Here is a 13,853-nt window from a genome sequence, read left to right as displayed (position 1 = left end):
GCTCCAAACCACTGAACCACCCCTGGAGCCTCAGTTTTGATCTTTTGAGACAGAATCTCACTGTGTAGCCCTAGCTGGCCTGGAACTATGTAGATGAGGCTGGCTTAGAGAGCCGCCTGCCTTTGCCTCCCAAATGTTGGGATTACCTTGGGCCACCAAGCCCTAAGCAACTACCGTTTTTGTCCCCCAGGGATATTCGGTTGGGTTTCGGCGGGAACTCACAGAAGGCCGCACCACGTGCGCCTGGCCCTTTAAGAATCACCTCCGGTTGTCAGTGCCGCCGACTCCGGTTGCTAAGGACGTGACGCCACTCACGGATGCTGGGGCGGGGACGTCATGCGCAGCGCCCTGGGGCGGAAGCGGAAGGGGCGGGGCTCCGCGAGCGGACTCTCTATCCCTTGTGGGTCCCTGTTCAGCGCCCGGCCGTGTGGAGAGCCGGGAGCCAATCCGGGCCTCCGAGGCGAAGATGGTGGACTACAGCGTTTGGGATCACATCGAGGTGTCGGACGATGAGGACGAGACGCACCCCAACATCGACACGGCCAGCCTCTTCCGCTGGCGGCACCAGGTGGGGCTGTGCGCGCGCATCCCCTTCCCCCCACTCCCGGGACCCCCCGCTCTAGAGTTCTGACCTCTTACCCTGGCCGCCCTGGCGCGGGGGGTGGGGGGAACCTCAGTTATTGACATCTGGAGTCTTCTATTCCACAGTCTGGTCTCGGTGTCTGTCTGTATCTCTCTCTCTCTCTCTCTCTTTCTCTCTTTCTCTCCTTTATTTGAAACAGGATCTCACTATAGGCTTGCCTGGCCTGGAACTTACTATGTAGACCAGGCTGGCCACTAACTCACAAAGATCCGCCTGCCTTTGCCTCCCCAGTGCTGGGATTAAAGACGTGCACCATCATGTTGGGCTGGACTTTTAAATTCCATCCCAGAACTTCGGGATCATTGGGAACCCTAACTCCACCTGCATCTCTGGGCTTTCCCCCTCTGGTCTCTTTCAGATTATTTGTACATTTATTTGTTAGTTTACTTACTGTGCTGTGTGTCTTGTGTACATGGGGCACAGCATGCATGTGTAGATTAAAGGACAATTGGCTGAGGCCTCTCCTTTCACCACGTTGGAATTGGGCATGAAACTCAGGTCACCCCAATTTACCACAAGCACCTATACATGCTGAGCCATCTTATCAGCTCTTAATACCTTCATCAGAGTCTAGACTCTCCCAACGCCAACCCTTGTGTGTAGGGGTCCCCATCATCCTGTGTGGAACCTTTTTTTTTTTCTCCTCAGAGTTCTTTCTCGGAGTCCAGACCTCGATTCTGTTAGGGTCTCCGTCATCCTAGCCGTCTGCCCACCTCTGATTCCACATCTCCCTTCTACCTCTCCTCACCCCCCAGAATCTGGATCCATAATACTTTTGATTTGATTGTGGCATCTACTTCCCAGGACACCATGCACTAATTTCCATTAAGGCCCAGAGACCCCCGCCCCCCAACTCCCCAACTGAATGAGGGCTGTGTCCTACCCTTAATTTTTCTATCTTAGTTTTCAGCTGGGATTCCACAACCCAAGATCCCTTTCCCTGGAGTACAGACCCCGCTAGGGACTTGAGTCTCACCTGGGACTTTCGTGTTGGAGTCCCTTTCTCTGCATTTGACCTCCAGCCCCACTCCTACACCCATCATCCAGTTCCAGTGGCTTTTCTTACTCTCCGCCTCCTCTTATTTCCCACTGTTCCAGGAAACCCCACCCACTTAACTTCCGGCCAGAACCTCTCCTCCTTTATAGTTAAGTAGACCCCATCCTGCCCACCCTGGCTTCTATATGAACTTTGGCCATCATTGAAAACTCACCAAACTGGGAGCCAGGCACACACCTTTAATCTCAGGACTCACGAGGCAGGGCCAAGCCTGTAAGTTCAAGGCCAGCCTGGTCTAAGACAGAGTTCCAGCACAGCCAGGGTTACACAGGAAAACCCTGTCTTGAAAAACAAACAAATAAAACCAGAAAGAAAAGAACTCACCAAACCCAAGCTCAGAACCCCAAACCCATCCTGCCCTACCCACCCTTTCCCCTCCAGCCTCATTGGCTTCCCTCCAGGGTTCAGATCACCCTACTTCACTGGGGGACCTCCTGGATCTTATCCCAACGTCACCTTACTTGCTGAACATGGTGGCACACACCTGCAAACACAGACCTTGGGAGATGGAGATAGGAGGGTCAGGAATTCAGTCAGTCCTTGCTAAATGGCAAATTCTAGGCCAGCCTAAACTTCATGAGACACTGTCTCAAAAACTAAATAGGTTGGAGCTCAGCTGTGTGTTATTGCCTTGCGCTCTGTCCCCAGCACTGCTTAAAAGCTGGTCATGGTGGGACAGGCCTGTAGTCTCAGCACTGAGGAGCTGGAAGCAGGAAGGTCAGAAATTCAAAGCCTTCAGCCATAGTAGGTTTGAGGCTGGTGTGGTCCACATGGGATCCTGTCAACAATCAAGCAAAGAATATAAAGTCTACACATTTTTAAAATCTACCCAGAACAGATTCCCCCAGATTCAGACCTTAGAATCCCAAGTGTGTTGGAGCCATGCTCTTCCACTCCTCCTCTGCCCAGCATTGCCCACAGGACATAGTATACTACCAAGACCTAAGGGTGGTCTGGAGATGTGCTTCAGTGATAGAACCCTTGTCTAGCGTGCGGGAGGTCCTGGGTTCGATCCCGAGCACAGCAGTAAAGAGACAGTGGTCTATCTGCTCTCCCAAATCAAAGCATCTATAGCCACAGACCTGTGTGTGTTATACTCTATGTTTTAGTTAGATTTTACTCACTTGTGTATACATTCAGGTATGTGTAAATGTGATGTGTATGCTGTGGTACCCTTGTGGAGGTCAGAGGATAACTTGCTGGAATCTGTTTTCTCCTTCTCCCATATGGGTTCAGGGATCAAACTCAGGTCTTCAGACATGGTGGCAGGCCTTTACCCACTGAGCCTTCTGATTGGCCCCTGAGTGTGTTATACTCTCAAGCTGAAGGCAGGTACTTCCAGTTAGGAATTTTGCACTCTACCTTCCTGAGGGCAGGCAGCTCCTGTTCATTGTCTGGAAGCTCCTAGAAGGTCCTTTCCCATCTTCCCCAAATCCAGTCCCCAAATTTGCATACATCCTCCACCCCGTGTGCACACCCATTCCTTCCACTTTCCTAGGACAACCGCATGTCAGGGAAGCTGCCAGTGCATGGCCTTGAGTACCAGCGCAATATTCCATACCGCTCATAGCCCTGGATTAGGAAGCCCTGGAGACCCCTGGCGGTTGGAGAACTATTCTTGGGAACACCTGTTCCTGTTGTGTGAAGAGGTTTGTCCTCCTCCTGTGTGGAGAACAGTTGGGGCCTGCTGGGTGGGAGCGAGGCCTCCCCTCTGCTAGTACAGAGCCTGCTTCATGTCTTGCCACGGTGTCTGTAGTGCTGAGGAGGGGAGTGGGCCTTCTGCCCCAGCACATGTAGGGGGACGGGAAGGTTCTGGTGTGCGATCTAACCTTGCCACTTCCTGCATCCCTCTGTGATGGGGCTGGTTCATAAGCTCTGAGCAGAGGTCTGACAAGTTCACATGCCCAGTCTGTGACCCTGGTGTGCTGTGACTTGCAGAGTTCTTTCTGACTGCCTCAGACTTCCTGAGAATGTGACTAGGAGCCGTGTGACCCACAGGGTTGGTGTAAGTGTCCTGGTATTTAACAACTGATTCCCTTGGGGTAAGAGTTCCTGTCACCACTGTTTAGGTGTGTCTCGTGTGGTAATAGTACTGTCAACAGTAATTACTGTGGTTTCCAGACAAACCCAAAGCCAGATGTGATAGTGCATGGCTGTTGTTCAAGGCTATCCTTGGCCACCTAGTAAGTGGAGGCCAGCCTGGGCTACATGAACCCTGTCTAAAAATAAGCAGTACGGGCCCAGCAAGGTGGCTCAGTGGGTAGAGGCACTGGTCACCAAGCCTGACGACCGAGTTTGATCCCTGCTGTTCACAGGGTAGAAAGAGAACTAATACCTACAGGTTGTCCACTGACCTTCGGATACACACTATGGCACACATCTGTTCCTGCCACCGTGTACACAATGAACTGAAAATTGAAATAAAAAAATCCCAACTTGGCCCAGTGGTGCTGGCCTATTTTTCCAGCTGTTGGTGAAGCTGAGGCAGGAGATCACAAATTCAAGGCCATCCTCAACAATGTAGAGTGAGGTCAGGCCTACCTGGGTAATGTAGAGTGAGATCAAGGCCAGCTTAGACAATGTAGAGTGAGGTCAGAGCCAGCCTAGACAAGACGATGAGGTCAGGCCAGCCTCAGTGATGTAAGGAGATACTGTGTCAAACTATGAAATACAAAAGCTGTGTGGAGCTCAGTGGCAGGCCACTCGTGGAGCAGGTGTGGGACACTGGGTTCTGTCCCTGGTGGAACCACGACCAGAAAAAAAGATGTAGAGGTTAGAAAAGGGGTTAAGTGAGTTCCCAGCCCCACCTCCCCTAAAGGCCCTGTGGCCAGATATGTGCTATGAAGAGTTTCTTCTGACTCCTTCCAATGAGCTATATGGTGTCAGAATTCTGAGGAGCTCAGTGTCCCTTCTGAAAAGAACACCCACATCATCCTGTTACTTGTGCCTGGGTCAGCCTGCTGCGGCCCCTCCCACGTGGAAGATGTAAGCCTGGTCGGGCAGGTGGCTGCTATCACCGACACCACAGACACCCCCCCGCCCCCCCCCCCTTTTTTTTTTTTTTTAGCTTCAGCCTCCCTGGCAGAGGACACTAGGGAAAATGGTGGCCATCGTCCAGGATGCCAACAGCCTGGCAACTTCCTGCCGCTGTCTGGGCCAGTGAGGTGCTGACCTCAGAGCCCTTAGGAGAACATGACACAGGCAGGGCTGCTGTGTAAGGGGACTTTCGTTATCATGTGTGCACATGAGTGTGGGTTCGCATGCAGAGGACAGAGGAGGATGTCGGGGTCCTGCTTCATCACTCTCAGTGAACCTGGAGCTGGGCTGGGGCCAACAAGTCCCAGCCATCCTCCTGTCTCTGCTCCCTAGAGTGCTGGGGTTACAGGCATCACAATTTTTTCTTGAATGCTGGGGATCTGAACTCAGGCTCATTCTTGCACAGTGCTCTTCCCTGGGAGCTATCTCCCTACGAAAGCATCTCATTGTGGTCGTCTCCTATAGAATCCCCAGCCTCTGTGTGTGTGTGTGTGTGTGTGTGTGTGTGTGTGTGTGTGTGTGTGTGTGTGTGTGGTGTCTCTTCATGTACCCAGGTGTCTGTGTGTCTGTGTTGTATTTATGTTCGTGCGCCCAGAGTGCATGTGTGGAGGCCCTCCATTTACTTATTACTTTGATTTTTGAGATAGGATCTAACTATGTAGACCAGGATGGCCTTGAGCTCATGGAGATCCACCTACCTCCATCTGCCCATTGCTACGGTTAAAGGCATTTGCTACCAGCCTGGCCTTAAGTTTTATTTCAAGACAGGTCTTGCTGAATTGCTTAGGCTGGCTTAGTATGTACTCAGCCCTCTGCCTCAGTTTCCCTGAGTGCTTGGTCACAGGAATGCTCCACCATGGCCACTTTGGTTTTGTTTATGGTACTGGTGCAACCCAACATGTCTTAAGATGGTAAGCAAGGACTAGCAAGACGGAAAGATGGCTCAGTGGGTGAAGGCACTCGCCGCCAAGCCAGACAACCTGAGTTCAATCCCTGGTGCTCACACAGGGGAACTCCCACATTTCCTCTTCATGTGTTGTGTGAGCACGCACACACAAAAATACATGAATTGACTAAACCTATATTTTCAAAATTAAAATGCTGAGCAAGGCCTCTGCTGCTCCCTCACGTGACCAGTTCCTGTTGCTCTACCTCGCACCTGCACTAGAGAGGAAGGAGGATCAGAGTGGAGGTTCTTTCTCAGCTGCGTAGAGAGGTTGTTGCTAGTGAGATGAAAAACTGTAAAAATGTGGCACCAGGGCACCAGCAGGTGGCGCATGGGTATGTGGACTGTAGCAAGGGCTCGGGTTTGTCCCTGACCAAGGTGTGTCTAGTCCTCTATGGTGGGCAGGGTGGAAGTTGGGAGGCCAAGGCTTACACCTTGGTGTATATATCTCCTGGGGTCACGTCCAGTGCAGAGATTGAAACCCCAGGGCTGTGGTGGACAGGGGGCAAGGGACAAAATTGGGTTTTTGTTTGTTTGTTTGTTTCTTTCTTTCTTTCTTCTTTCTTTCTTTCTTTCTTTCTTTCTTTCTTTCTTTCTTTCTTTCTTTCTTTTCTCTCTCTCTCTCTCTCTCTCTCTCTCTCTCTCTCTCTCCTCTCTCTCTCTCTCTCGGCAAATTTTCTCTGTAGCCTAGGCTATCCTGGAACTCTTCTTTGTAGACCGGATTGGCCTCGAACTCAGAGATCCGCCTGTCTCTACCTCCTGAGTGCTGGGACTAAAGGCGAGCGCCACCATGCCCGGTTCCTAAAGTTGTTCTTTGTAAGTGAGCAGCTGCTGCCTGTCCTCGCCCGCAGGCCCGAGTGGAGCGCATGGAGCAGTTTCAGAAGGAGAAGGAAGAACTGGATCGAGGCTGCCGTGAATGCAAGCGCAAGGTAGCTGAGTGCCAGCGCAAGCTGAGGGAGCTGGAAGTGGCCGAGGGCAGTGGCCAGGTGGAGCTTGAGCGACTGCGAGCCGAGGCACAGCAGCTGCGTAAGGAGGAGCGAAGCTGGGAGCAGAAGCTGGAGGACATGCGCAAGAAGGAGAAGAACATGCCCTGGAATGTGGACACCCTCAGCAAAGATGGCTTCAGCAAGGTGGGACATGGGCGGAGCACTGCAGACTTGGGCTGGGCATGGTTTGGTGGTGGAGGCTAGACCTAGGTGTGAACTGTGAAGGCCCCGGGTCCACCCCTATCTCCCCATCCCTGGAAATTAGGAAAAGAATTCTGACAATGAGAGCCAAGTAGAGCCACAGGGGGACAGGTTGAGCTTGGGATTGGCTGGTGGAGGCCAATGAAGCCCACCCATACCCTCTGATCTGCCCGAAGGCCCGCGGCCACGCCTCTGCCACCTTGATGCACTTAGCGACGCCACTGCCTCCGATGTGGACAGGATGGGCGCGGCGGCCACGGCCCCCGCACCCCAGGCGCACCCCCGCCTTGCCCCAGCCCACTTGCCCTCTCGCCCTGTCACAGAGCATGGTCAATACCAAGCCTGAGAAGGCAGAGGAGGACTCGGAGGAGGCAAGAGAGCAGAAGCACAAGACCTTCGTCGAAAAGTACGAGAAACAGATCAAACATTTCGGTAAGTTCCTGCACAGGGCCTTCAGTTGGCAGTCAAGGCCAGGGAGAGGCTTCCGATGGCCTCTGCAACATCCTTCCCTGCAGGCATGCTCCACCGCTGGGACGACAGCCAGAAGTACCTGTCAGACAATGCCCACCTGGTGTGTGAGGAGACAGCCAACTACCTGGTTATCTGGTGCATTGACCTGGAAGTGGAGGAGGTGAGTAGAGCCTGGCCCGGCTTCAGAACGAGTCCCAGACACTGCTGCTGGGTGACACCCATGTTTGTCCTGGCAGAAGTGCGCGCTGATGGAGCAGGTGGCCCACCAGACCATGGTGATGCAGTTTATTCTGGAGCTGGCCAAGAGTCTGAAGGTCGACCCCCGGGCCTGCTTCCGGCAGTTTTTCACCAAGATCAAGGTATGGGCTCCCATAGCACCAGGAAGCCCACAGTGTGCACACCGACTAGGGACCTGTGGTCAGATCTTTTATCGGGAGGGCTCAGGGTGGTGCTGGGATGACAGTGTCTGAATATGGCCATGTTCATTTCCTTCTTAATTTTAAAAATTGTATGTGTGGTATATATGTGTGATGGTATATATGTATGTATGTGCACATATGTCTGTATGGTGTGTATGTGGACCCCTATGATAGGAGGACAACCCTTGGTGTGGGTTCTCTCCTTCTACCCTTATGTAAGTCCAGTGGTCAGACAAGCTGTTGGGTGTGCATGATTTACTTATTTATTTCTTGTTGATGGGTGTGTGCCTGAGTGAGTTTATGTGGATCATGTGCATGCAAGTGTCTCTAGAGGCTAGAAGAAGGTGTTGGAACTCTGGAGCTGGAGTTACTGGTGTTTCCAAGCTGTCGTGTGGATGCTGGGAACTAAACATGGTCCTCTGAAAGATTGGGGATCCTGAGAGCAGGGCAGGGCAGAACAATCCAGAACTGAGGTGTCTATAAGACCTTGCTGGAGGACACGTGAGGGTGGGACCAGGCCTTGCTGTTTAGCTGGGCCAGGCAGCTGGCCATCCGTAGATGGGCCCACAAGGTAGTAGGAAGGGGCTGAGTACAGGAGAGTAAGGTCCAGCCTTGAGTGCCCATGAGGAGTTCAGGAAGGGCCTCGGAGCCCCAGAAAGCTTCCAAGAGCTGCAGACGGGCCTCGTCCCCTAAACACCCGGGTGTCAGTGTCCAGTGAACAGCCCCCACTCTTCCACAGACCGCAGACCACCAGTACATGGAGGGCTTCAAGTACGAACTGGAGGCCTTTAAGGAGCGTGTTCGGGGCCGCGCCAAGCTGCGTATAGAGAAGGCCATGAAGGAGTATGAGGAGGAGGAGCGCAAGAAGAGGCTGGGCCCTGGTGGCCTGGACCCTGTGGAGGTCTACGAGTCCCTGCCAGAGGTACAGCTCCTTGGGGCCCAGGAGGGAGGAGGTGGTCTGTGAGCCTTGCCGCCCCTCCCCCACACCCACCAGCCCGAGTTCTCACCTGTCTCTACCCAGGAGCTGCAGAAGTGCTTTGACGTGAAGGATGTGCAGATGCTGCAGGACGCCATCAGCAAGATGGATCCCACTGTGAGTTCCCATAAGCGGCCCTGAGGGCGCCTGTGTTTCTAGACCTGTCCCCAAGGTTCTGCAGCAGATGGGCTGGACTTGGGGTGCAAGCCTGTCATCTCAAGTGGCTAAGAAGAGCAGGGTTATGAGTTCAAGACCAGGCTTAGACAGGATGAGTCCAAGATGAGCCAGAGTAGCTCAGTGAAGCCCTGTCTCAGAGTGACAATAAGAGGATGGGGTGTAGCTGGGCGGTGGCGGCGCACGCCTTTAATCCCAGCACTCGGGAGGCAGAGCCAGGCGGATCTCTGTGAGTTCGAGGCCAGCCTGGGCTACCAAGTGAGTTCCAGGAAAGGCGCAAAGCTACACAGAGAAACCCTGTCTCGAAAAACCAAAAAAAAAAAAAAAAAAAAAAAAAAAAGAGGATGGGGTGTAGCACAGTAGACCTTGCCTGTTATGTGTGGCCTCTGGTTCCATCCCAGGAGCGCAAAAAGAAACAAAGGAAAGATAGTGTCCCTCCTGGGCTTCTCTTAAAAAAGGAGAGGCCCGGCACTCCTGAAGAGGCCTGCGTGTTGGGTACCTTCTGTGTCATCATCTAGTAGGGAATGTTGAGCTTTTTTCCTTTTATTCTCCCTTTTGAGTGACTCCGATAATGTGACCCAGTGCTTCCCACACACTCAGTCTGCTTCTGAACCACGCCCCAGCCCCTCACTGGGGGATTCTAGGCAGGGCTCTACCACTGAGCCACACCCCAGCCCCTCACTGGGGGATTCTAGGCAGGGGCTCTACCACTGAGCCACACCCCAGCCCCTCACTGGGGGATTCTAGGCAGGGGCTCTACCACTGAGCCACACCCCAGCCCCTCACTGGGGGATTCTAGGCAGGGGCTCTACCACTGAGCCAGTCATCCAGATCAGGTTTGAATTTTAACAACTTGGTTTGTTGCCAGTTCTGTCAGCTGGCTTCTGATTTAGCCACCTTAGTTTCCTTGTCTGTGGAAACATTCTATGCACAGGACCAGTGCTAGGGATTCTAGAAGCTTCCATGGGAATGCATGTCTAGAACAGAGTTTGCAAACCCTAGTGGAAGGCTCACCAGTAACCTTTGTAGCTCAAATGTAATTGAAATGCTGCCCTACACTTTTTTTTTTTTTTTTTTTTTTTTTTTTTTTGGTTTTTCGAGACAGGGTTTCTCCATGTAGTTTTGGTGCCTGTCCTGGATCTCACTTTGTAGACCAGGCTGGCCTCGAACTCACAGAGATCCGTCTGGCTCTGCCTCTGCTGGGATTAAAGACGTGCGCCACTGCCGCCCAGCCAGCCCCATACTTCTTTTTGCATCGTTTATAATTGAGTTTTCTGCTACGGCCTCAGAGTCACTATGACCAGACACTATATGGCAGAATCAAAAATATTTACTCCAACCCACAGATCCAGGGAGGCTACATAGCAGCGGGGACCCTAGGATGATTGTGGCTTATAATAAGTTTTGGTTTTACTCAATCACTGGGCAAGCTCCAATGAAAAATTTCACTATTAGGATAAGAATTTGTACTGTGTCAAGCTGATAATAGAAAAAAATAAAATAATAATAATAATTAAAAAACCAAAAATATTTACTCTAGAGCCAGAGGTGGTGGTGTATGCCTTTAATTCCAGCACTTAGAAGGCAGGCGTTGGGGGGGGGGAGCAGTGTCTCAAGGCTAGCCTGGTCTACAGGATGAGTTCCAGGACAGTTAGGACTATACAGTCTTTAAAAAAAAAAAAGTTTTCTGGGCATGCCTGAGGCTGCAGTTTAGTTGCAAACCACTTGTCTGACATGCAGGATGACCTGGATTCAGTCCCTAGCACTGCATAAAGCCAGTAGTGGCATGTACATACTAGCAGTCCCAGCACTCAAGAGGACCAGGAACGAGATCAAGGTCATTGTCTGCTAGCATAGTGAGGCCCAGGATACATTAGGGCCAGTCTCTAAGACCAGAAGGACTATCGAGATGGCTCAGAGGTTAAGAGCACTGCCTGTTCTTCCAGAGGTCCTGAGTTCAATTCCCAGCAACCACATGGTGGCTCACAACCATCTGTAATGAGATCTGGTGCCCTCTTCTGGCGTGCAGGCATGCATGCAGATAGAACACTGTATACATAAATAAATAAATCTTTAAAAAAAAAGGTGTTAGTTTTTAAAAAAAAAAAAAAAAAAAAAGCACTGGCTACTCTTCCAGAAGACCCAGGTTCAATTCCCAGCACCCACATGGCAGCTCACAATAATCCCAGGGCATCTTGTACCCTCTTCTGGTCTGTATGGACACCAGGTATGCAGCTAGTGCACAGACAGACACGTGTAGGCAAAATGCCCATACATATAAAAATAAAATCATTTGAAAAAGAAAAGCATAGTTATTAGAAAAACAGGTGTTCTGGCATACCCTCAACAAAGCTGCGGGAGGAGGCTTGTGAAGCTGAGACCAGTGTGGGCTCCGTTCTGAGTCCCTGTCTCAAAAAGCAAGTGAAGGCTACAAGATACCCCAGCAGAAGAAGGTGTCTGCCCTCAAGTCTGACAGCCTACATTCCGTCCTTGGGACCCACATGGTGGAAGGAGAGAACTGACTCCCACAAGTTCTCTCTGACCTCCACATGCGTGCACAGACAAAAAAATGTGAAAAATAATTTTTTCACAAGTTTGTAGCTGTGGTTCGGTGGTAGACACAAAGCTTCTGTGCAGCCCTGGGCTCTATGCCCAGCACCACAGAGGGACCGACCTCTGCTGAGCTTTGTTCTTGACTTGGTGCCTGCCATCTTGTCTGTTTTCTCCTCTGGGTTCCTTTCTATTTGTAGCTGCTCTTCACAGTGAATGGGTTGCAGCATTGGTCAGCTTAGGGAGTGTGCACTTAAACACAGTTTGGGGATGCTGCCAGTAAGATTCTAGCCCATCCTAATTTATCGTGGGTTTTGTTTCGTTTTGTTTTGTTTTGTTTTGAGATAGAGTCTCACTATGTAGACCAGGCTATCGTTGAATTCACAGATCCTCCTGCCTCTGTTTTCTGAGTGCTCAGGACACCTCACTTGTTACTTTGGTGCTGGATCTGATCTCTGGTCCTCATGATTTGGGAGAAAGCACTCTTAACTGCTGAGCCATATTTCTGTTATCACCTCCACTCCTTTTTGTGTGCTTGTGATTATTTCTGAGGCAGGGTCTCCTGTAGCCCAGGCTGACCTCAAATGTGCTGTAGAGCTGGATGACCTTGATCTCCTGACCCTTCCTAAGTGGAGGGTCACAAGTGTGCACCTCCATATCTGGTGCTGGAATGGAACCCAGGGCCGCAGGAAAACTAGGCAAGTGCTCTGCCAACTGAGCCACAGTACCAGCCCTTTCCATTGCCCTTCTAGACAATTCTGGGTAGAGGAGGTGCTGAGCAGCCTGGAGGGAGGCACAGGGGACAGTGGGGCCACCATGGTGCTGGCACAGTCTCACCTGCTTGTGTTCTCCATCCACAGGATGCCAAGTACCACATGCAGCGTTGCATCGATTCTGGCCTCTGGGTCCCCAACTCCAAGTCTGGTGAGGCCAAGGAGGGGGAGGAGGCGGGCCCCGGGGACCCATTGCTGGAAGCCGTCCCCAAAGCGGGCAACGAGAAAGACATCAGTGCGTGACCTGCCCCAGCCACTGCCACCGGCCTGCAGGCCTCTGTGGGCCCTTCTTCAGAAAAGGAAACCTAGACACCATGTTCCTAGCTCCTGACTTCCTTTACTTCTGCTGCCCTTCACATCCCAGCCCACGGCTTGCCCCATGTCCCTTCTCCCCCAGCCTGTCCCCAGCACTCATCACACTTCCTGCTTTGGGTTGAGGGGCTCTACTGTCTGCAGCCCCTCCCCGCCAATCAGCGTTATGCCAAAGTCCTGGGGGTCTGGGGAGGGGCAGCAGTTGCCAGGTCGGTCCACTGGGTTGGGGATACACATGTCCCCAGATGGGCAGGGTCTGTCCCTATGGGTCTGTGGTCACTGTTTTTCTTCTGTCTAGCTTTCTGTCCCGCAACTGGCAACAATGTCTAATAAACAGTTCCAGGTGCTGGATGCCGATGGCTCAGTGCTGTTTGAGGCAGAGGGTGAACCTCGGTGGGGGAGAACCAGAGTCCTGACAGCCGTGCTTTTGGCCCTGTCCCTCACTGTTCAGAAGTCCTGGGCCATCAGTGTCTCTCCAACTCGTCTTCCTCAGCCTGTCCTTCCTCTTTTCCTCCCTCATCTTCCCCTCTTCGCCTAGCAAGCACTCCATGGAGGCAAAAGGATACAAATTTGAGGGCAGCCTGGGTTACGTTAGAAATACGTAGCCTTTCACACGGGCCTTTGCCTCTGCTAGGGGAGCATCTTATTCTAAATTTTGTGTGTGTCTGTGTGTGTGCATATGTGTGTGTGTGCATATATCTTTTTGAGACAGGTTTTCTATGTATCCTTGACTGTCCTTGAACACACTATGTAGACCAGGCTGGCCTCAAACTCACAGAGATCCCTTGCTTCTGCCTCCCAAGAGGTGAGATCAAAAGCACAAGCCACACCAGGCTTCAGTTTTAACTTTTGCTTTATATGTGTGAGTGGTTGTGTGTGTGTGTGTGTGTGTGTGTGTGTGTGTGTGTGTGCGCGCGCGCGCGCGCATGTGTGCATGTAGTCTCCTGCAACTGCAGTTATAGGTGCTTCCTGCAATGGAGCCAGCGGCCTCTGCTGCGACGCTGAACCTTCTCCCCGTCCACAGGAGGAGATCTTCAAGGATTTGGGAAGTCTTTCTGCTGTTGGAAAGAGCACAGTGGGTCTCAGGCTAGAGTTCTATGGCAGAGCTTGGTTTAACGTTTCCATTCCCACACTGTAAAAAAAAAACAATGCACACCGTCGTCCCGCAGGTAGAAGAATGAAACAGAAGGGCCATGGTTCAAGGCCAGGCTGGGCTGACCACTGAGACCCTGTTTCAGTGAAAATGAATTAGTGACTTGAGACTGCTCTAGTTGGTAGAGTGCTTTGCATAGCATTCAGGGAACTCTGA

The 13,853-nt window shown here is 51.9% G+C and overlaps 1 protein-coding gene across 2 annotated transcripts; it reads left to right on the top strand.

Annotated features, from left to right (window-relative positions):
- The first annotated feature begins 341 nt into the window (after positions 1–341).
- Positions 342–12,895, top strand: Cdc37 (cell division cycle 37, HSP90 cochaperone). Of its 2 annotated transcripts, none has more exons than XM_059266709.1 (8): positions 342–568; positions 6,534–6,812; positions 7,046–7,301; positions 7,385–7,500; positions 7,577–7,699; positions 8,499–8,681; positions 8,781–8,852; positions 12,320–12,895. In XM_059266709.1, exons 1-8 carry the CDS (start codon positions 467–469, stop codon positions 12,473–12,475), a joined length of 1,287 nt encoding a protein of 428 aa, XP_059122692.1. In that variant the 5' UTR covers positions 342–466; the 3' UTR covers positions 12,476–12,895. The 2 variants fall into 2 exon arrangements, with proteins under 2 accessions (XP_059122692.1, XP_059122694.1); XM_059266711.1 differs by having other exon boundaries at positions 343–568; positions 7,193–7,301.
- Positions 12,896–13,853: the final 958 nt, after the last annotated feature.

The sequence above is a fragment of the Peromyscus eremicus genome, chromosome 7 (genome assembly GCF_949786415.1).
Source record: "Peromyscus eremicus chromosome 7, PerEre_H2_v1, whole genome shotgun sequence".
Taxonomy (NCBI): domain Eukaryota; kingdom Metazoa; phylum Chordata; class Mammalia; order Rodentia; family Cricetidae; genus Peromyscus; species Peromyscus eremicus.
The sequence above is the reverse complement of the archived record's forward strand: the minus strand, read 5'-3'. Positions and strand labels throughout refer to the sequence as shown.

Bases quoted from the DNA above. Each gene is read 5' to 3' on its own strand.
- Cdc37 (XM_059266709.1), top strand. From the start codon at position 467: ATGGTGGACTACAGCGTTTGGGATCACATCGAGGTGTCGGACGATGAG. The intron at 7,700-8,498 runs GTATGGGCTCCC...ACTCTTCCACAG, and splicing joins AGTTTTTCACCAAGATCAAG to ACCGCAGACCACCAGTACAT. The intron at 8,682-8,780 runs GTACAGCTCCTT...GTCTCTACCCAG, and splicing joins TCTACGAGTCCCTGCCAGAG to GAGCTGCAGAAGTGCTTTGA.